Here is a 22521-nt window from a genome sequence, read left to right on the forward strand (position 1 = left end):
TTAAAAATACTCAATTTGGTCTATTTAAAATGACTGTAATATAGAGCTGTAAAAAGCTCTATATTATGAGCACAGAAATAGTGCACGTAAACCCAATTCATTGTTGATCCTACTCACCAGCATTTCAGGATTTGTGTTCCATCATGTAGAATATTTGCCTCACTTTCGCTTTATGTCAGTAAAGAGTTGTTCATAGTCTTTTATTATGAGGGAATTGTAATGTCTTCTATAGTAGAAAGTCCTTAAACAAACCCTTAAACTTTTGAGTTTTATGTGGAAATGTTTATTAAGCGTGGTTTTTGGTACCCATAGAATCATAGAGTCATTAAAGTTGTAAAAGACCTCTAAGATCATCCAGTCCAACCAGTCAGCCCATCCCACCATGCCTACTATGTCCATCAGTGCCACATCCACACAGTTCTTCAACACCTCCAGGGACGGTGACTCTACCACCTCCCCGGGCAGCCTGAGCCACTGCCTCACCAGTCTAAGAATAAACCCAACCTAAACCTCCTCTGGCACAACTTAAAGCCATTATCTATAGAGAACAATAAGAAAGATTGGAAAATGAGCACCCATAAGTCAGAACAGGAAGAGTCTAGGAGCACCACAGGGCCTGCAGGCTGGAGTGGAAAGCCGAGACTGAGGGTCTGAGAGAGGACTTGGAATGATTTCCACCAGAAAATGGGGAGGGTGCGGAAAGCAGTGAGAAAACTGAACTGTGTTTGGTCATGAGAAGGCTCTTGTAGAAGGACGTGTGTGATGTGAGAAGATCTGTGATGTGGAAGTCAGATATCCACAGTGCCTCCAGCACTGTAGGAATCAGAAAATCAAGAAATTGAGAGAGATGCCCATCCCAGAGAACTGCTGCTGTCACATTCCTCCTGACAGAAACGTAATGGTGCTCTGGCTGAGATCATGCCCAGAAAATACCAACAGTGCCCTTTTAATTTCAGTAGATATTTAAAAAGCCAAATGTGCCAGCTGGAGGGAAATCATTTGAAACATATACCTGAGGAATATCCCTCCTGCAGAGCTGGTTGTGATCAGACAACAAAAGCAGTGCTACGTTAGATCTCTACCACAGTGTACAAAGAGTTCAGGAAGTTTAGGCTAGAGGAACTGGTTGGTTGTTTTCTTTTTTGAAGCTTTATTGCTTTTTCTTTTAGTTCAGCAGCAGAATATTTGCCGGAGGAGCTGGAGAAGTTTCAGTTCACAAAAGTGCCAATGATTTATTTATTACCATCATTTAGGGAAAGGGCAGCAGTTGCTGGTTCTGAATATTTAACATCGCAGGGAAACAGCAAGCCACTCTGAAGCCTGTGCATTTCAGTAAAGTGCTGCAAACCAGAATGGCCCTGGAAAATGTGGACACAGGAGAGCTGTGTAAGTATATCTCTGCATATACCTAGTATATATGCCATATACCAGGCTGAGCCTTCTGTAGAACTTAGCCTCCACTCCTTTATGGTCATGAGCAGCCTGCTGAAGAGGTCTTGGCTACTCTCTGAGCAGCAGTCTGCTATGAAAGCCCAAGCGAGGCCACGAGGTGACTCAGACGATGCATTCATTGGAAATCTGCAATTTGTTTTACTCCATGCACTATTCTCAGAAATTCCCAGGAGAGCAGCAGGTGGGGGAAATTAGCACCAGGGCTTTTCCCTACCCGAAGCTATCTGCCTAAGGTGCCTTACGAAATGCTGAAAGCTTGTCCTTAGCTTACTCGTCTCATTCCTTGTTTTTCCAAGGGACTCAGGCAATCAGCCTCAGTCTCTGCTGCTACTGGCTGACACAACCCACCAGCTGCTTCTCAGAAAAGCATTCAGCAGCAGCAGCCAGGCTGAGCACTGGGAGATGGCCAACACCTGCTTCTGGTGCTCTCCAAGGAGACATCCAAGGGAGGATCTCCTGTGACCACTGCTGTCTGTGAAGTACACTCAGCAGAAAAAGGGGATCACCTCCACATTCAAGCATATAGAAGAAAAAAATGAAGGTTCTCCATCCTGGAGGCAGATCACCTGGCAAGTCTTTTATTTCTCATCATGATAAATGAGTGAGATTTGACCACGCTCACAGTAACCCCTCACTAAATGTTGTGATTGATTTAATGCAAGATGAGGCTTCCCAGGCCCTGGCTCAGCAGAGGAAGTGACTTTTCTTCTGCAGTGTTCAAAGTCCTTCTGCTGAGCTTTACCTCCCCGGGAGCTGAAGGAAGCTATTAAACCACAAACTCCCTGGGGTTTGGTTGTGACCACAGTATAAAAGTTAAATCTCCGTTGCTGATGAGGAAAATATCACGGAGAGGTAAGTAAACTTTTCAAAAGAAAGGTGGGAGGGAAGGTACAGGCTTCCTCTGGTCTGAAGCCTTCTGCAAACCAGCCCACTTGCAGTCAGCTCACTGCAGCACATCAGTTTCTCTGAAGCTGTTCTTGAATCACTGATAAAGTGTTCTTGTACCTTAGCAGAATACTTTACGTTTACCAGACATGCAGGCCTCCTTAATACCTGGCAATTAGGCAAGCAATGGGGAAAGCATGTTTTCATGGCATTCTCAAACCAAAGGATTTTGTGAGTCATCCCTGGTGCACTTTCCAGGAGAGCAGCATCATGCCAAAAGGTGCCAGTGTTGCTGAAAGGCAACAATAAATTGATCAGCCTCTTTAAAATTTCTCATAAAATTGTATTAACAAAACAGTAAATACATAACACAGAGACCGTAACCACGGGATGTTTACATAATGCCCACTGTGGACCAGTACTAAATACCATAAAAGACCTGAGACCCCCCCAAAAAGTCTGCAAGTTCTGGCTCTCACAAAGCAGCTAGAGCACCATTATTCCTCCTCCTTCTCTTCCTCTTCGCCCTCAGATTTCAGCTTCACTGTTGTGAACTTTGCTGGTGGTTATTGCAATTCCTATTGCTAGGCTCCCATTATCGGCAAAGAGCTGAGCCAGGGAAGTGTTCAGCACAAGGCAGTCCCCATCTGAAATGACAGAGTCAATGCACTCCAGCACCGATCTCGGAGTAGCCTCCCACTTGAGGCGCCTCTGGTTCCTGTTGAGCTCAAGCCGATAGGTGAAGTTTTCAGCCTGGGTTTGCGTGCCGATCAGCATCATGGTGGCGAAGAACTGGGGATGGCCTTTGTACTTCTCCTGCTTCCTGAGAACCAGCAAAAACTGGTGGCCAAGGCAAGAGTGCATGATGATCCAGTCTGTGGGTGCGGGCAGGTGCATGTCCGTGGCCAGGAAGACAATCTCTGCCCCCTGAAGGATGTTGATGCGGTGAGTTTGCCTTAGGTGAGACACCACCACCTCCAGGTGCCCTTCCCATGGGCAGGAGAAGAGCGGACACGTGCAGGGCACCAGCTGGGGGTCGTGCACTGCTTCATGGTGATGGCAGGGAGGAAGGCCGCCTTGCTCCGTGGATGTCTGTGCAACTGCACAACGGGTTGGTGCATACTACGAGAAGGGAGAAATCATAGAATCATCAAGACTGGAAAAGACCTCTAAGATCACCTTGTTTGACCATCAACCCATTACCACCATGCCCACTGACCCCTGTCCCTCAATGACACATCTACGTGCTTTTTTGAGCACCTCTAGGGACAGTGACTCCACCACCTCCCTGGGGAGCCTGTGGCAGTGTCTCACCACTCTTTCTGAGAAGTTTTACCAAATGTCCAACTTGAACCTCCCCTCGTACAACTTAAGGCCATTAACTATCATCCTATTCATAGTCACCTGGGAAAAGAGACTGACTTCAACCTCATTACAACCTCATTTCGAGGAGTTGTAGAGAGTGATAAACCATAAACAATAGTAGGTGGTCAAGGAACCAGTGCAGATATGTAAGGTGCAGACCCCATGAACAGCAATCACCTGATATCCCAGCTGAAACAGCATCAGAGGGAGCCCCAATAATTCAACACTCCTGAAACCAAACTGAGATCAAAGTTGATACAAGCCTAGATTTGCACAGCAAAACATGCTGGTAGATGCCTTGTTCTCCAGGAGAAGAGAGAAACCATTTGAGACCTGATAAGTCACCTTAAATGAAAGTGATATATGTGTTTAAAGAGCAATTTCATTAGTTCAGGGGGAGAAATCTGATTAAAAAGAAAAAAAAAAGCCCAACGAAACAAGGACAGCATGGGGCATTTTATATGGTTACAGCTCTTACAGCCCAGAACAAGGAAATGAAATATGTACGGCTTTATTATGCTTTAATGAAACACACTGGCAAATACAGGCATTTCTTCTGAAATGATATGCTTTATAACACCCATAATTCGTGAAATAAAAGTCAGTTTTTATTGTATACGGTTCCTTCATTTTTTTTTTTATTTTTATTTTTTCTGGTCAATGTATTTGTGCCTAACTGATGCACTTTCCTCCATAAATCCTAAACAGCTCTCAAAGGTGGATAGATGGTAAATTTTCGTGCTAAAGTTAATTTGGATTGAAGTAAGACAGCTAACTGGGAAGTCGGAGGCTCTAGCAGAATGACAGCACGTGACAACTAGGAGGCAAGCTACACTGCTTCTGTCAAGCAGACACTGGTGAAGAGAAATGAGTAAGTTCTGTCCAACCAAAAGTGTGTCCACATGTAATGGTATTTGGGAAGAGTAATGGCTCTGCTGCAATAACTCCATGCATAGGCAAACCCTCAGGCATCTGCCTGATGATCATGATTCATCCAGCCTAATTTTAAGCATTTACTTCATCCATCTGAGACAGAAACCTGGTTACCTTAGACTGTCTCTTCAGTCAATATAGGGATGCAGCCCCTTCCACCAGCTGATTCAGACCTTAGCTGGAGTAATTCACCTTTTCAATGTGGCAGTGGCTGCTGCTAGAGAGACTAAGGCTGAGATCCAGTTTGCCTGGTCAGACCTCAATTTTAGATGCTTCCCTGTAGAGGGGAGATTGTCTCCTGAACTGTTTTGGAGATACTTGTAAGGTGCGTAAGAATTAAGAGTGTATATATAAATGCATAAATTTTGTTTCAGTGTATGTTTTCTAAAGGTTCTTATAATTCCCAATACCCAAGTGAACCCAGCAGGAACACTTTGAGCAGGATACCCAGGGCCACGTCTGGATAGTGCATAGCTCTTCCCAAGACCCCGAGCATCACAGCAAGGCATTTCTACATCCTCTGACATCTGATATGAAGAATGATGTACTATTTAAATTCTATTATTGAACTTTCCAGCTTTTTTCTTTGGAGAGTTATTACTTTAATACTACTGTTCTACTTTCTTCTTTCCTCATTTTTTATTTGTTTTGCTGTATAAAATTCAGGAATATAAACTTTTCAACAAGATAATGAATTGAGGACAGATAAATGACTATCATTGTCTGGGAAATAAAGCAGGTCATTATAAACTAATCGAGGTTTGTGGCTTTAGCTGCCTACTTATCTCTCTGGGATTGCTGCAGAGGACTGGTTCACACTTAATTCTACATTAATTTTTGCATCCCATTAAGATGAAAGTTATGGTTAATTTAAACTCTTTTGGTGAAGGAAGCTCTGCAATGGCAGATCGTAAGAGCCTTTTAAAAAATCCCTGAAATGCTAATTGCCTCATAAAATGAATTCTAATCTCCCAATCTAATACAGTGGGTGTGAGCAATTACTTTCTCTCACCAAACTGTTAATGCAACATTAGTGATTATACTAATTAAAACTAATGAACTCATACTCACATGCTGATAAACCTCTCAACCACTCGACAAGTTCCAGCCTCCTATCAGTTTTATTTAACTCCTTTTTTGGAAGATGAATCTTAAATTAACCTCTTGAATAACATTCAAAATTGGGTTTTGAAATGTGAAGCTTTATAGACTGTGTATAATTCCTCTCCAAAGACTACCAGAGTCAGAGAAACCATTTCCACTGAGGCTGTAATTGAATTTAGAAATGCATTCTCCTAATTTGATAAGCATGGAGTGCATTGGTAGCTCATCGGTCTAAACTGTATGCAAGGTAAGAAAGTTGAGGTCTCTCCAAAATCATGCTATGACAGTCAGGTTTTCATGACACAGGAACAAGAAAAATACATTTCAGTGAGGAATTTATTCATTGTATATTGTTCCTTTCCTTCATTTGTGATTTCTTGGTGTGCAAATAAATGAGAATTCCCTTCAGCATGTTCCATTTCTAGAAAGTTGTTACAAATTGTTTCTGCAGTTCATGTTTTGGTCCAGCCTCATTCAGCTCAAGTTTGTTGAAAAGTCTAGAATTCCTGTGCCAACCACATGATCTGTTTTTATTCCCTGATCGTGCTGAGAAGGATCTTCAGCACCTGATTTGTGAATTATTCAACGTTTTTGCTTCTAACTTGAGAGTTCTGTAATATTATGATGGAAATCTTAAAAAAAAATAAAAAATAAAAAATAATAAAAAAAATCCCAGTCTGTGAAAAACATTTCACAGAAAAACTGTTTTTTAATGTACATCTTTGGGGGTAGAACTGTAACTGCAGGGGTGCCTCTGCACTTGTTTGTCTTTCGTATGGCTATGAATTGAGCCTCTAAAACTAAAAGGTGGAACAGATATAAAACGTCTTAAATATCTCAGTTGTGAATAAATAGTCTTTTATCTTCCTGGTCAATTCCAGACAAATTTAACCGTGATAGATGTCTCATGGACTAATTTTTCACTACCTTTCTGGGCAGGTTGAGAGGTATAACCCTTTCACGTTCTCATAGAAGAGAATCTTGCCACGTCGGCAAGTAATATTTTCAGATAGGAGAACCTAAACAACTGCAGTTTGAGTCCAAATATAATATCAGACACTGGAAAGTCCACATGAGACAGTGTCTTTAGGAACAGGAGAAAAGCCTTTAGTCAGAGTGCTCTTCATTAGACAGGAGATAATCCAGTCATGAAATGCAAGCCACAGGAAAGCAGGCTCTGCTACTTACAGAACAATGTCTTTTTAATGATGTGGCTTATTACAGTGTAATTCTCTGTACATTTGGCAAAGAGCAATTTACAAATACACGGTGCTTTTCTGTTCATGGAAAATACGTACATCTGAAACTGAGACACAGTGTTTCTGAGTCCTGTCCCTACATTTCTATAGACTTTCTGCTAAAAATTCAACAAGTCGCTCCTGGTATGACTCATCTGTTCTAACTTTGACATATGAGGAGTAGGTGTCTAAGTCTGAAGTGCATCAGCTCCTTTTACAACCCAAGGAGAACTCAGGAGCACAATTCACTTCATCTTGAGAGAAACCAAAGCAATGCTATGTACATGTCAGTGGGATCATCCACCCTTATGGTGAATTTGTATGATTTTTTCCTTTAGATGCAACCCAGGATACCATTGGCCTTTTGGGCTGCAGGAGTCCAGCTTTTCATCCACCAGGACCCCCAAGCCCTTCTTTGCAGGGTGGCTCTCAAGTTCTTCTCCCAGTCTGGAATTGCTTCAACCCAAGGACAAACTGGCCTTGTTGAAGCTGATTAGGTTCTTATGGGCCCACTTTTCAAGCCTGTCCAGGTCCCTTTGGAAGGCATCCTTTCCTTCTGTCTTGTCAACTGCCTCTCTCAGCCGGGTGTCATCAGCAGCTTTGCTGAGGGTGCTCTTGATGCCACTGTCTGCATGTCTGTGCCATTGATAAAGATGTTGAAGAGCATCAGACCCAAGATGGAATCCTGGGGACGCCACTCATCACAGGCCTTCACCCAGGCACAGCACCATTTACCACTGCCCTCTGGCTATGACCATCCAACCAGTTCTTTACCCACTGAATAGTCCAGCCTTCAACTCACATCTTGGGTATGCAGCTTTTTGGGGATTGTGTCCAAGAAAGGAATGCAGCTCCCCTAGCTCTCCATGCTCTAGCCCTTAACTACAGCAAATGCTCTTGGTGGGAACTTCACAATTCTCTTGCAACAAATTAGTAGTGAAATGTACTATTTCTTCAATTTTCTTACCATCTTCCTTCTTTTCCCTGGCTTCTGGGAGCTCTGTCTCTTCTTCTTATCTGTATGGAAAATGCTCCAATAATTTCCTAACTCTCAGCTTCTTTATGCCTCATAAATGCTTCACCACCCACTAATATCCACCTCCATGCTACTTACACCCACCACGAGGGACAGATGTTCCAAAGAACTATAAAGGTGACATGAAGAGACCAGTCAGCCTTTAATCCCCATCTTCATTTAATTTCTCTTTTGCTGGTGGTTTTTTTATTTATTTATTTTTTATTATGCTAATGAGATTTTGTAAATCTCCCAGATGAAAGAAAAGAGAAGGAAGGAAAAAAAGCCCCTCAACCTATTTTGTAAAAAGCTCTACTTCTATATCTGAAATTAAGAATCCCAAACCAGGGCTCATGTGAAGGATTTATTTAAAATTTTAATTACATAAAATCCTATTAATTATGAATGCATCAGTTGAATTTCTTAAGCACTGAATATTAGTTGCGGCTTTGGCAGTGGATATAGCTGTTTTCCTCTCTATCAAACGGCAGCAAGAAGACAACTTCAAGCTCATTCTGCTAATCTCACTTTACAACATCACCAAGCGTGACTTGGTGACACAGCACACGGTATGTGCTAATGGCTCTCCTCATGCTAATGGCACACCTCTGAACATGCAGAAGATGCTGCTCTAGTCTGCGTCTGCTCTGCAGCACCACAGTTCCTGGCATCAGAGGATCCTGAATTTTAGATGGAGTCACACATCTTAGAGATATTATGTAAAATAAATAAATAAATACTGCTTTAAGTGGTAATTGTGTATGTACAAAAAGGAATTAGAGCATTTTAAATGTATCCTGAATGTAAAGACAGACTTGTTTTTGAAAAATCAAGGTTTTCAGAATAAACTATCTGGCAGTTTTGAAGTGTAAGCAAAATAAATAAATAAATAAATAAAAGTCAAGAAACTTGACATCGTTCAATACACTGAAATAACGTCATTATAATGAAATAGAGACAGGATCCAGTAAAGCATCTTAGCTGAGTACACACTTTCCTAGGGACACCCAAGCACAGACATGAGCCAGGTGGAACGAGGTCATGATCTCCACCTCTCCTGCTTCAAAAAACAACTTTGGTGAACCCCTCATGTGGCATGATAACAAAATTTCCCATGTTTCAGGGTGAAGAGAGATGAACCACCTCACCAGCCCTCAGCCAAGCTGCAAATGGGTTGTGGCCATCCAGATGAATGATACCAATTTAGCTCCTTTTCTGGTTGGTTCTTATTCTCCGTCTAGTCTGATATCACCTTCTGTGATTTCTTTGAGGAATAAAATATCTTCAGTACATACAAGAACAACTGGGCATGAGTGATTCCTATGGAGCATATGTCACAGATATTTCCTAACCAAAATATATGAAAAACGTGGAGATGAAAAAGAAGCATCTTGAGCTGTGGATGTCTGGAAGGTTGGCCAATTCATGGAATCATAGAATCATCAAAGTTGGGGAAGACTTCTAAGATCATCTAGTCCAACCATCAACCCATCCCCACCATGACCACTAACCATGTCCCTCATTGTCACATCCACACAGCTCCTGAACACCTCCAGGGATGTTGACTCCATCAGCTCCCTGGGCAGCCAGTTCCAAAGCATTACCACTCCTGAGAATAAATTTTTCCTAATATCCAACCTAACCCTTCCCTGGTGCAACTTAAGTCCATTATCCCTTGTCCTATCACTGTTATCTAAGATAACTAGTAGATATATATCACCTGTTCTGGAGTAATTGTGTTGTGCAGACTCCAAGGGCTTAACAAAGCACCAGTCTTAGATTTAAGATCTGTAATATCAGGAAAAAAAAGGCATCCTGGCTTTGAATTGGCATAAAGAAAGGACCAGATGTGCTCACAGCATCCATATAATTCTGCTCTCTTCTTACACTCTGTTACTTATGTTTAGGAACCCCTCAGAGAAACCCTTGAGAGCAGTTTCCTGAAAATTCTGATGAGTTTTTGAAACTAAGAGGAAAACTGCTCTTGTTCCTCAAGAAAGAGCCAGCAAGGCCACATGGCCTGTACCATCTAAGCCTTTTAGAAAGGTATCCATGCAAGGAGCTGAGATGAAGTTGTTTTGGTCAAGAGCACTCTTCTGCAGGAGCTGCTCCACTATTGTGAGCATGCAAGGAGTGGGGAAGGGCTCTGACTCCAGGCTGGGGAACTTCCCTCAGCTGCAGTTGGCTGCTCATAGGATCATAGAATTGCTCAGGTTGGAAAAGACCTTAAAGATCACCAAGTCCAAACACAACCTGACCATACTACCCTAACAACCCTCCGCTAAATCATGTCCCTGAGCATCACATCCAAATGGTTTTTAAAAATGTCCAGGGATGGTGACTCATCCATCTCCCTGAGAAGCGTATTCCAGTGCTTAACAATCCACTCCGTAAAGAAGTTCTTTTGGATATCCAACCTAAACCTCCCTTGGTTCAAATTGAGGCCATTTGATCCTCATCCTGTCACCTGTCACAAGTAAGAAGAGACCAACCCCACTCTCACTGTGATCCCTTTTCAGGCATTTGAAGAGAGCAATAAGGTCTCCCCTCAGCATCCTCTTCCCCAGACTAAACCAAACAGTCCCAGTTCCCTCAGTCACTCCTCACAGGGCATGTTCTCCAAGCCCTTCACGAGCCTTGTTGCCCTTCTTTGGATTTGCTGGGGACAAATCCAGATGCAGAGCCTGAACTACAGCTACCACCAGCAACAGAGGTGGGAAAGGTGGGCAGTTATAGGCCAGAACATGCTCTTCCTTCTCTCTTGGGAGTATAGAAACTTCAGTGCTAGGGGTCCCTTTATAGCAGCAAATGAAACTACTGGCAGAATATCCAGTCCCACAGTCGAGCTGTGTGGGAGATGGAGAGGGAGCTATTGTAGATTTGGGAGAAGCTGGGCTGGAGATTGGGATGTACCCTCGGTGCCTAAATTGTAACTTAAATTCCCATTGTGGTACTTTAGGACTAGTACACAATGCTGGGACAATGGAACCATGGTACAGAGTACTTGATGTTGCATTGCAGTGCTGCTGGATTGGGCCACGGGGATGCCTACCCTCCTCTTTTTGGACTCGATGAATATTTTATACCTTGTTTAAAGCAGAAGTGATGCACCTAAACACCATCCCACTGGACAGACAGGAAAAGAATTAGAAGCCAAGGCAGGTGCCATGAGCTCTTGCTCCAGAATGGTGCCATGTAATGCTTCTTATTACTAGATTTCTCACAGTGCAGTGCTGCGTGTGTCTGTGGGTGATGTAGTGAGTGGTCTGCATATATAAAAAGAGATAATCCAAAATGTACCATATCTGAAGATTCAATTCATCCTTTATCCACTTTGCATTTTGTATAATGCCTGTTAACAAAGTGCAAAACCATTAAAGGCTTTAATTAAAAGCAAAGTGAGAAAGTAGTTCTGGGCTGCATCTGCTGTGTCTGATAGGGAAAGGAGAGTTCACAGGAGCCCTATATATGACCTGTGGATTTTTTGTTTTACATTTGCACTGAGGAAGATATTAATATGGAAAAGAGTATAAGAAAAAAGAATAAATGATTGCCCACTGTGCTCATAAACTTGCCAGTTCAGACTGGCTCTATTAACTCATCATCCAATATTCATTTACAAGTTACTACAGTAACAGCAGGTCTCCAAGAAGAGCAGATTTGCTGCTGTCATCTTAGATAATTAGACCAAATCTACCCCTAGACAATCAAAATGCTTCCCTTCCACCAGACAACCTCCAGCTATCACAATTATATGACATTTAAATTCACTAACTTCCCTCTCAGCAACACAGCCAAGAGCACCAAAGCATGGCACACACATTGCTGGTCTGCTGTAAGGAGATGAGGGGCAGTTGCTGAGCAAACCTGCAGCCCCTCACGGTGCGTGGGAGGGATGTGTCCAAGCCCATCCCAACCACAGAGATATCCTGGCTGAGGATTTACTCTATGGAACAAGTCACACTGTTGATGGGATGGTGCACAAAATGCCTAGAACAGGTTGGTCACGGTTGGGTTCAGACTCTTTCCATTTGCAGTAAGGAAAGGGATGTTCTGTGGGAACATTTGGTTTTATATCACACATACTTCTTTTAATTTTGTACAAATCATAGCCTGTTCCTTCTTCTCCCTCCCCCTCTAATTCTCAGATAATTGTTCTAGAAGTTTTCTTTACACAGAGAGAACACAGGTGGAGAGAAAGAACAGAAAGGGAGGCTCAGCTCAGCCAGAAAAGACAATGTTCCACCTACAGAAAGAAAATTATCTCTATTAATAGATCGGTTTAAAGGGTTTTGAAATAATCATAATAAAAAATCCTTCTAAAATAACATTCATGCTTAATGAAAAGGTACCAGCTCAACATCTCTTGGATTTGGAATGCTTTGCCTACAGAAGTAGCAGAGCAGAGAAGAACTGCGCTCATTTTTTTTTTACCTTGCCCTGTCAAATGCCTCAAATCTGAGACAAAAATTCTCCCCAGGCCAGGAGAGCCCTTGTTTTTCCCCTCTAGAAACACTGTCTTTTTGTGGAAGGAAACCCCTGGTATCCCCTTGATTCACCTCAGCTCTGGCCTCACATGCTACCAGCAAGAGGTTTGTCACCAGGGGATGACTCTGTTGTTCACAGAGAAATTGTGAATGACCTAGATGTGAGAAACCCATCACTCATCAGGGCTACAGCTCTTGGAGGCTACTTAAATTTTGTTGATGGAAATACCATGGCGTAGCCTGTCCAGTCTACCCTCCCTTTGTTGGCTTTTGTCTCTTTGGTTCTCCATACTTAATGTCTTCGATGATTTGAGGTTGCACTGGTCAGTGAGTGGCCAGAGGTGCCCCAGCAGCAGTGCTGGGCTAGGGAAATCATTGGGCTGGGCTAGAGAAATAGTAAGGCAGGCAGAACTCACTTGCTTTAGTGAAGGCTGTTGTGCACCAACAAGTCTTTGTGCTTATGTGTCTACATAGTTTGCATCTGTCCTTAAAACTCTTTATTTCCCTCCTTTTGCCCTGAGGGCATGCAGTGATAGCTCATCCTGCAGTTCCCAAACTCACAGTAAACCCATGCTAACTGGGAAAAGATGAAACTTCTGTGTGGTACCTATAGAAGGCACTCACTTCTTTTCCTTGGCCTGAAGCAGAGCTGGGGTCATGGCCATAAAGTTGGACATTAGCCTCAAAAAGTTTCGCCGCATTCGGCACAGCAGGAATGCCATGAATAGGAGCTGCAGTAGTGGCAGGAGACAGCCACAGTGACTGTTTAATGGGTGATTACGAGCTGCCTATTTGCCTAATGCAGAAAATCCCTTGAGAAGACACATTTTCTTCCCAGCTAAAGACTGAGAATCCTAATTTTTCAGGCTTCTAGATTTAACAGTGAAATAAAATTAATTTATAGCTCTTGCCATTAGGAGGACAAATTTTCATCTCCATCCTCTGGGTGAGAGGCACTATAACAAATGAATGATTACTGACCCATGATACCTATTAGAGATTACAGTTGGGTCATCTCATTTGTTGTTTTAACACAAGAAATTAAGAGCCCTAGCAGGGTTGTCACGAAAATTGAATCAATAATGAGATGAGCACAGCCTTTACCAGAGGCTATGCCTGGAATTACCTGCGGGAAAAGCTCAGAGGTAACAGGACCTTGAGCCGCGGGTCTGAATTGCAGGAGCCCAGCAGGATGTTCCATTTGCACTGTCTTCTTTCCATTACTACCTAGAAATGCAATCTACCCACCATGAATTACAGTTCATATGGACAAAGGAGCAGTTAACCACGTCCTTGCTTGGCCCTTTTGCCTCCATCACTACCTGCGGTTAAATTGCCCACCAAAGAGATTTTGAATCAAAAGGAGGTAAATAGATAGGCCTAACACCAGCTGCCTCACTAGAGCCTGCACACTTAGCATGATGCTGATTGCAGACCGGCTCCTGCCTCTGGGTAAGGTAACTGGTCTGCTTCAAATTCATCCTCAGTGCTGGGAAACTGTTTCAAGTTTTAAGGGAAATACCTGTACATCATAAACATGGTTTGTGTTCTCATTGTCTGAGACTTGGCTCCAGCTGTACCACGGACCCTGCAGCCTGCTGGCCAGCTCTGATCCAGCAGCATCGCTCCTCCCTGCAACATAGCCCAAGGCACCAGGCATCTCTCAGAGTGAAACACGGTGCCCTGGCACTGCCCCTTGTATCAAAGAAGAAAGAAGCTGTCAGAACTGTCAGAATTAGTGTTGACTTAATCAAATACTAGCTGGTCATTTGCTATTTATTTCCAATATAACATTACACAAAAAAAACTGTCCAAATGCCCCTAATTCATAGATGTCTCATTAGTGCTTCAATGGACAATCATAGAATCACAGAATAGTAGAACATCCTGAATTGGAAAGGACCCACATCATTGAGTCCAACCCCTGGCTCCTCACTGGACCACCTGGAATTCATGCGCTATGTCTGAGAGCATAGTTCAAAAGCTCATTGAATTCAAGGTGTTTGGGGCTGTGCCCACTGCCCTGGGCAACCTGTCCCATGCCCACCCCCCTCTGATGAAGGAGCTTTTCCTGATATCCAGCACTCAGAACAGTATTCTACCCTTACTTTGTAGTGCTGTGTTATACCTTCCTCTCTCTGTTGAGGTTTCTTTTTAGCACTGTGATGGAAGAAAATCAGTGCTATAACCCTGCACTGATTTGCCTTTCTTCTGCAGCAGATCAGCAAATCTGCCTCTTCTGTCTTCATGGGCTCAGGAAAGCACAAACAAGAGATTCTGAAAGGCTGTAATGTGAAAATGTGAAGTTGTGTGGCAAGATCAGATTCAGATTTAATCATAGTCTGGAAATTAAGCTATCAGTGCCTTAAGGACTTTGCATCCCCACTGTTTTCCTCCATGCATAGCTTCTTAGGCCAGTGTACTCCAGCACAGTAGGCCATAGGGACACAACTTCTCTGCCACTGTAAACTGGAGCAGCCCCAGTTGTTACCAGTTTAGGATGCGGATTGCTAACCTCACCCCTGGTTGGGCTCATGTCAACATGTCAGCACTTGTGTGATCAGCTGAATTCAGGGAAGGCAATGGAGAGCCTGATTTCACAGCAAATGCTGATGCAGTTACAAAGGGAAACTTTCCACTCCCTTCTTGCAGTCCCTGCAGTCCTGGCTCATCCATCACAAAACACTGTTTCCCCAGAGCTGCTTTGTCTCTCTGGAGGACTCAAGATTGTGAGGTCAGCACTGCAAAATCAGACTAGCAAGTCACATATCCATTTTGCTTCCCACACGAGATTCCTCTTAATTTATTCTCTATTTATTTATTTATTTATTTATTTATTTATTTTTACATGAAGGTCTGCTTGAGTTTTTGGGTTAGCTCCAGAACCGTTCACTGAGATTATACAAAGTATTGACTGATAACAGATACATGGGCAATGCTATCGAGGATACATTAAGTAAATGAGGAACAAACCCATGCTGTTTTTTCCTTTTGCTCTGTTGCTGTTTATCAGAATGGCAATGAGCTGCAGCAGGGATGTACAAGATCTAAACCAGCCGTGACTCAGACTGGCCAGAGATCATTCAAATTAGTAGGTTATGGAGAAGTCTTGTGTCAAATAGTTGTGGGTCTGGTAGCGCCCTGGGTTGTATCTATACAGTGGTTATATAGATGACCATGTGAATGGGGAATGGTTTGAGGGAAAAACCCTTGTAATCCAAGAACCTCAACATTGTGTTCATCTGCCATATTGCTCTGTGTTTCATTTTCATATATCATCATTCATATCATTGTGTTGAGGGACATGGTTTAGTGGGAGCTATTGGTAATAGGTGAACGGTTGGACTGGATGATCTTTTAGGTCTTTTCCAGCCTTGGCGATTCTATGATTTTGTGATTTTATGATTCAATATTTTATTTTCTTCTGTCCTTACAAACATGTAAAGAAACTGGTGACAATGATGGCTGGCTGATAGTTTTCAGGCCATGCAGAAAATGAAGTAGAAAGGCCACTAAAAGAAAAGGAAGATGGAAACTCAGTCACAGCACCAAGTAGTGGACAACACAGTGACAGTGGCAGAAGATGGAAGTGAATGTTTCAGGATGAGAAATAGAAGAAAAAAGCAGCTTTAAGCAGCAAACTTACACTAGCATTTGGAGTAAACTACAACTTTATCTTAACAGTCAAATGTGAAAATGACAGTGACAGCAATATCAACATAAACTGACTAGTGAAAGAGTTTTTGCTGATGACCCTTACACAGGTCACTGTAATTCGTGTGTGCTAGAAAGTTAGAGATCCATGAAATAATACTAGGATTAAGTTAGATCATTGAAAGCTGTAAATTGGTAGAGTCATAGTTAAACCTTCTTCCCACTTCAGCATGGCATCAACTGGATATTTCTCTCCACTGACCGTGATGGGTGCTGAGTGGGACTAAGAGCTCAGATGCAGACAGCTGGCTTTCAATCCTAACCCTCAGCAGAGATGAATCCCACCCTACCCCCTGCCTTGGCTCCTGAGCTCTCCTTTCATCCTCAGTTCTTTGGTTCTGCTTCTTCATGGTACACCAACCTGGCCACTGCCTTGTCCCCTTATTTCCTCCCACATGTCCCCTTGTCCCCATGTCGTCCTTCAGATGAGTGTTTTTATGAGTTTGGTTTCTCTTAATGACAACACTGCTTTTCACTGAACCTTACCAAACCACTGTCTGCATCTTACACTGAATCCAAACTGCCCTTAGGATCTCATCTAGCTTACTGGAGGGAGTACTTCTATGTCCCCTTTCTGCTGTATGCTGATGTATCTTGACATAGATCCTCTGGCTGATAAACTGTTACTGGTGGTTACTCATTTGAAAGACTCCATGTGACAAAGCCAGTACCCTGTTTTCACCATGGTATACAGCTTTTAAAGGAAACGATGCTCAGGGCTTAAGTGTAAGGCCTAAAATGACAAAGAAAAGAGGTCTAGGGACAGATGTCCCAAGCTTGGGTGACACACCCTGACTTAGGGCCTTCCCTTTGAAGGTACCAGAGCAGACCAAACCTGATCAAGTGGTGTAGGTGGTTAAGGTCCAGACATCAACCTAAGACCTTATCTCTGATTTATTAGACTTAGTTACCTTTATACAGTCAATAAAAAGCCCAGGAGCCCTTCCCTGGCCCTAGGAACAAGTGACACAGCTTGTGTCTATGTGGCTCAACTCATGGTTCACATAGTGTGGCCTCAGCATCATGCCCAGTGAGAATACTTTCTGATCTCCCTCAACCCTTGGCCATCACCTAAGATATGCATACGATGCCATGGGACAGATCTGGGTAGGGTGCTAGCTGGCCACCATGCATGATGGATTGGCCTGCTCCAGTTTGATGTATACTGTCATATCTGAATGTCCTGCACTCAAAGGAGGTTCTGATTTGCATAAGCAAAATCAGGAGAGTTCGTGTCCTATTTGAGGGCTATTCAGGGTCATATTTTGACACCTTTCCTAATCCCTTGGTCACTTGAAAAGGAAAAATATTAAAAACTTTCCTATATTTCTTAGGCATCTCACATCAAGATGCTTCTACTTGTCAGATACGTGTGTGTTTTTATAAGGACCTATGCAAAAAACATCCCATCCTTTAAACATACAATGTCAACAGCTCTTCTGGAACAGTCTCAGCTCCTCAGCCTTACCACAGCTCTTCTGCAGCTAGAGGAGGGCACTCAGGCATTACCTTCCCTGTCAGCTGAAGAACACTGCTCTGCAAACTGCCCTTGAAATCAATGTGGCTGCTATATTAGAAATAGTTAGCACATAAATTGTAGGACATGGAGGCAGTGCACATTATAAGGCATGATGAGCATGCGGTGAACCTGCTGTACAAGCTCATTTCAAAACCCAGCACGGACTCTTCTCTCACTCTCTGACTTGGTTCAGAGTTTTAAGGGTGGATGTGCTTGTGAAGGTAGGTGGCTAACCCTATACAAGCTCTACCCAGGCAGAAATGGGGCTGAACTTCCTCATGCATTATATGTATTTTTTTTTTACCCATACTGTAGATTTAACATTGAAATGAATTTTATCTTTAATATGAGGATGTCAGTGGGTGTGCAGTATTGGGAGAATAATAAAGCAAGAATGAAAACGCAGTAACTATAGAGTGATAACTAACTATATGTGGGCACTTTGCTGTGGAATAGTCGGACGGGTTGGAAAAAATGAGTTATCTGGGCAAGTTTTCATATGTTGGAGCATCTGAAAACCAAAGCGAGCACTGTAAGGTTGTATTCAGATGTTTTTATTTCTAAGCCCACCGAGAAGAGCTACGTGTGTAACTGTTAGAGCCATATCCTCTGTGTTCACCAACCTGAGCCTATAAAAAGACAAGCTCATTTACCAGGGAAAGGATTTCTCTGTGAAAAACCTAGAGGCTCTTTCGATGTGCCAAATTGATTTCTTTGTCTTCTCTTCAAGCACGAACATAAATTAAGCTGAGGTTATGTCCTAGCTTAAAAGCAGGGTGAAATTTGTGTTAACAATCAGTTTCAGTTACAGGGAATTAATCTTAAGTGTATAGTACAGGCATAGGAGTGCATTACTTTCCTTTTATGTCATTTGTTTCCTGATACTGGCACTTGGGAGCAAGGGTATCTCATGTTAAATTGGCTTCTCATTATACATCCAAGTCCCACCAGGACAACTACAGACACCTGGCAGAAGGGTCACATTCAGCTGAACACTTATGTGGGGGACATCGTACTTCACTAGAGGCACCTCAAGGTTTTGTAGACATTGCTGGGGAAGGAGCTGCATCTCTGGGGGAAAACAGCAGATGCTGAGCAGCCAGAACAGGTCTCCTTTGCACTGGAGTGGTACATTTCTCACATGGCTGCTCTACTCATTAATGCTGTTACTATTTCTCTGAGCAGAAGAGATGCCTTGTAAAAGGATTGTTCAGAAAGGGTGAACCACCACAAGCCCAAATTCTTGGCTGAACAAAGAAAGCTACCTCTGAAGCTATTGCTTCTACTCTAACTGTGCTGCTATGAGCACAGGACCATGGAGGCTTTCACAGTTCGGGTGCTGATGTGAGAGAAGATAAATTTGGGACCCAGCTGTAATTTATGTGGTTTGTGTTTTACTGGAGATAGTGAGTATCTAAAAATTTCAGGTTGCGGTGCACTGTTTCTACAAGGGACATAAACACGGACTCTTATCTCTTCTAGCCCCAGGATGGCTCTGGTTTTGTCAGTGTGTTGGTCTCTCTTCAACAGGAACGATTCCTCCCACGTTCAAGGCACTACTGGGACATGCAGGAGGTGTGGTGTCCTTCCCATGAGAGGGGCTTCAAGGTTTCTCTGTAATTAGTGAATGGAACATAGAATGCTGCTGCCAGGGGGTTATGTCTGATCCTGCCCTCCACGCTATGCTGAGGTAGCAGCTCAAAGATTCAGGGAAGGGGAAAGGGAAGATACGAAGTTGTAGATGGCAACATAGATAGAAACTGGCAACTCAGCAACACTGACAGGACCTGTAGCAACTGTAGTGGAAACAAACCCTGGCTCATCTGATAGCCCACTCCTGAACAGTGATGGCACTTCACGTGGGACACAGAGCATACTAATGTTTAGTCTGGTAGCACATAAAATCCCTGCTGTCTCTTGTCTGTATTAGCCAGTAAATACTTCAAAGTTTTGTGCATCCTGCTTATAGAGTCTCTTTGTGCCTAGCAAGACATGGAAATGACCTAGAAAAGAAGGGTTACATCTTCTTTCCAGCATAGAAAGTCAGCATGACCAGTAGAAGAAAGTGCAATTGCATTGTTCATGGGTTCCCTCTTCGTCTTCATCCTCCCTCTAGCCAATGAAAAGACTGGTGTTGTGATTGCTGGAGTATGGGGTTAACCACAAAGACAAAGGGGTACAAAATGCAGTTAGGGCTGTATTTCTGTTTGCACACAAGTGGCAAGTGCTGCATAGTCATGGTGCTGACAATTTTTAAGTAGGGCAAAATTCAGATTTTACTAAGAGAGTTACAGAGTAAAATACCTTTGAAGACCTAGACCATGTTGTTAGCGGAATGTGACAGTCTGCTGAGCTGGAGTATCTACAATCTCAAAAAGAGAGATCTGGTTAAATTTTTATGCTTTATGTTTCAAAGTTACAAGATCACAGAAAGGTTTCCAAAACAACTCAAAGAAAAAGCATGATTCATCTTACTTAACATCACCAGTTCACAGATGTCTGCATGTGAACTAGTCAGTATAGGCACTCCTAACAGTCAAAGGAAATTGCACAGTCCTCTGGACTTCACTTCTGATCTGCTTTCACTTAGGTGTGTCCACTTGGTAAAATGGGACCCTGTGTTTAATGGAATCATAGAGTCATAAAATTGCTTGGATTGGAAGGATCCTTAAAGCCCAGCTCCAGCTCCCTACCATAGGCCATGCCGCACACTAGATCAGGCTGCCCAGGGCCCATCCAACCTTAACTCCATTTAACCAGATATGTCACACAAGAAAAGAGCAGTAGGCAAGAAAAGAGGAGTCACCAAGACTGTGGAGTAAAATCACACTAAGTGTACACTGGCTCCAGCTGGAAATGAATTAACATTCTTCACAGTAGGCTCTATGGTGCTGCACTTTGAATTTATGACCAAACCTGTGTAGATGAGACAGTGATGTTTTGGTAATCTCTGAGCAGCACACAGCATCAAGGCTTTCTCTGTTCCTCACTCAGCCCTGCAGCAAGTGGGCTGGGGGTGGGCAAGAGACTGGGGAGGACACAGCTGGATACAGTGACCCCAGCTGAGCAAAGGGATGTTCCTTGCCATGAATATTTCATACTCAGAAATACAACTGGGGGAAATCTTGCCAAAGCAGACTTTGCTTGGGGTGTGGCTGCATGTGAATAAGTGTTCCCACTTCATGTAAGGTCTCAGGAATATTACTATCTTAAACCTGAAAATCCTCGGTGAACTGTGCTGGCTCTGGGGGGCTCTCACATTCACTGGAAGAGCAATTTGGCAAACAATGCTGCAACATGACCCAAAGCTAAGACTGAAAAGTGAGGAATGTGAACATTTTTGAAATGCTGAGAATGACACATTTGGAAACTCATATATGAACCATTTATGGAAGAGAAAGCGCAAAGCCATTTCTGCACTCAGCTCAGAGGAGGGGACAGACCTTGCCATACAACACTGACACAAGGCAGAAATGATAAACAGCAAATGAGACAATCCCTGCTATCCACCACCATGGCATGGAGACAATACCAGGTGTGCAATCAGCCCAGTCCCAGACCAACAGTAGAAACGCCTACAGGGAAAAGATAGTACGAAACGTGAAGAGTTGATGCACACCAATGGACTGCAGCCGAGGAAAGAAATGAGCAGCAAGTGGTGTTGAGCACCATCAGCTGGAACTGCCAGGCTTGCAAATCAAGAAGGAATGGCTAATTTAGGTCAGTTACCCCTGCTTTTGGATGTACCGAAGGAGGCTGTACTTAGAAGTCCCCTGGCCATAGTGTTAGCATTTATGAGCATGCATGAGTTCTCTTGTACCCTCAGTGCCTCCTTTCCCTGCCTTCTCTGGGACAAATTGACCCTGCCTAAGTAATAAATGACTTTCCCAATCACATTAGGATCAGCTTGGATGATGGAGAGGGTAACAAAATTAGAGCTTTTAAACCATTATCTCTTCTCCATGAATGTCTGCATTGATACAACGTCCGCAGAGAGGTAAGGGAAGCTGAGATATGACTGATCTCGTTATAGCTTTCTAACAAAAACAAACTATGTGATGGAAAGCTGGTCTATGACTGTAAGAAAACCCTCAGACTTTCTGTAGGAGTCAAGAAAGGGCTGAGGATAGTTATATTCTGATTCTTGATTTAAAAAACAAAATAACCTTCCATCTCTCATATATTTTCTTAAGCCCCTTTTACAAACTACTATATACACATACACTGAGACAGACAGTGTGCCTCCGATTTCATATTATAGGTGTCATGCCCTGGTGTTTTAATCCTGTTGTCTGCATCCTGCTTAATGCAATAATTTATTGTAATATTTTACATAACCACAGTTGATATATCGTATAGAGAAGCCAGGGAGCGTGTCTGATCTCCTTGCTATGACAGGCAATAACTGAAGTGACATGGTTATTGTACTCGGAGAGAAACATGAACTCTGCAGAAAAACTGGACTGGACTGAAGTAGCAGAAAGGGCTGGATTTTGGATAATGCAAAATAGACACAGTATGGCTGGTGATAGTGTGCTCAGGAATTAAATTTATCATTCAACTGTTTTTTTCTTTTTCCCTAAAAGCACTGATTTCTTACATAGGAACTGCTCACATATTTATTAACATCAATGAGGAAAAGCTTATAATCAGGCATCACTGTTGACATATTCAAAGCTTAATTTACTACAGAAAAAAAATCCCCGCCCTATTTATTTATAAATTTCAATGAAATTAAGGTCAAAAGCAAAATCAAAATATTCTGAAAATTTCTATCAAATTCTAGAATCACTGAATCGTTAAGATTGG

General features: G+C 42.8%; 1 protein-coding gene across 1 annotated transcript in view; it reads right to left on the reverse strand.

Annotated features, from left to right (window-relative positions):
- Nucleotides 1-264: 264 nt before the first annotated feature.
- Nucleotides 265-22521, reverse strand: part of SIAH3 (siah E3 ubiquitin protein ligase family member 3) — a 38781-nt gene continuing 16524 nt past the window's right edge. The window contains exon 2 of the mRNA XM_072359118.1: nt 265-3459. Within this exon, the coding sequence (XP_072215219.1) occupies nt 2866-3459 (594 nt within the window). The 3' untranslated portion in view covers nt 265-2865. The remainder of the gene's footprint in view (nt 3460-22521) is intronic.

This window comes from Excalfactoria chinensis, chromosome 1 (assembly GCF_039878825.1).
Source record: "Excalfactoria chinensis isolate bCotChi1 chromosome 1, bCotChi1.hap2, whole genome shotgun sequence".
Lineage (NCBI taxonomy): Eukaryota > Metazoa > Chordata > Aves > Galliformes > Phasianidae > Excalfactoria > Excalfactoria chinensis.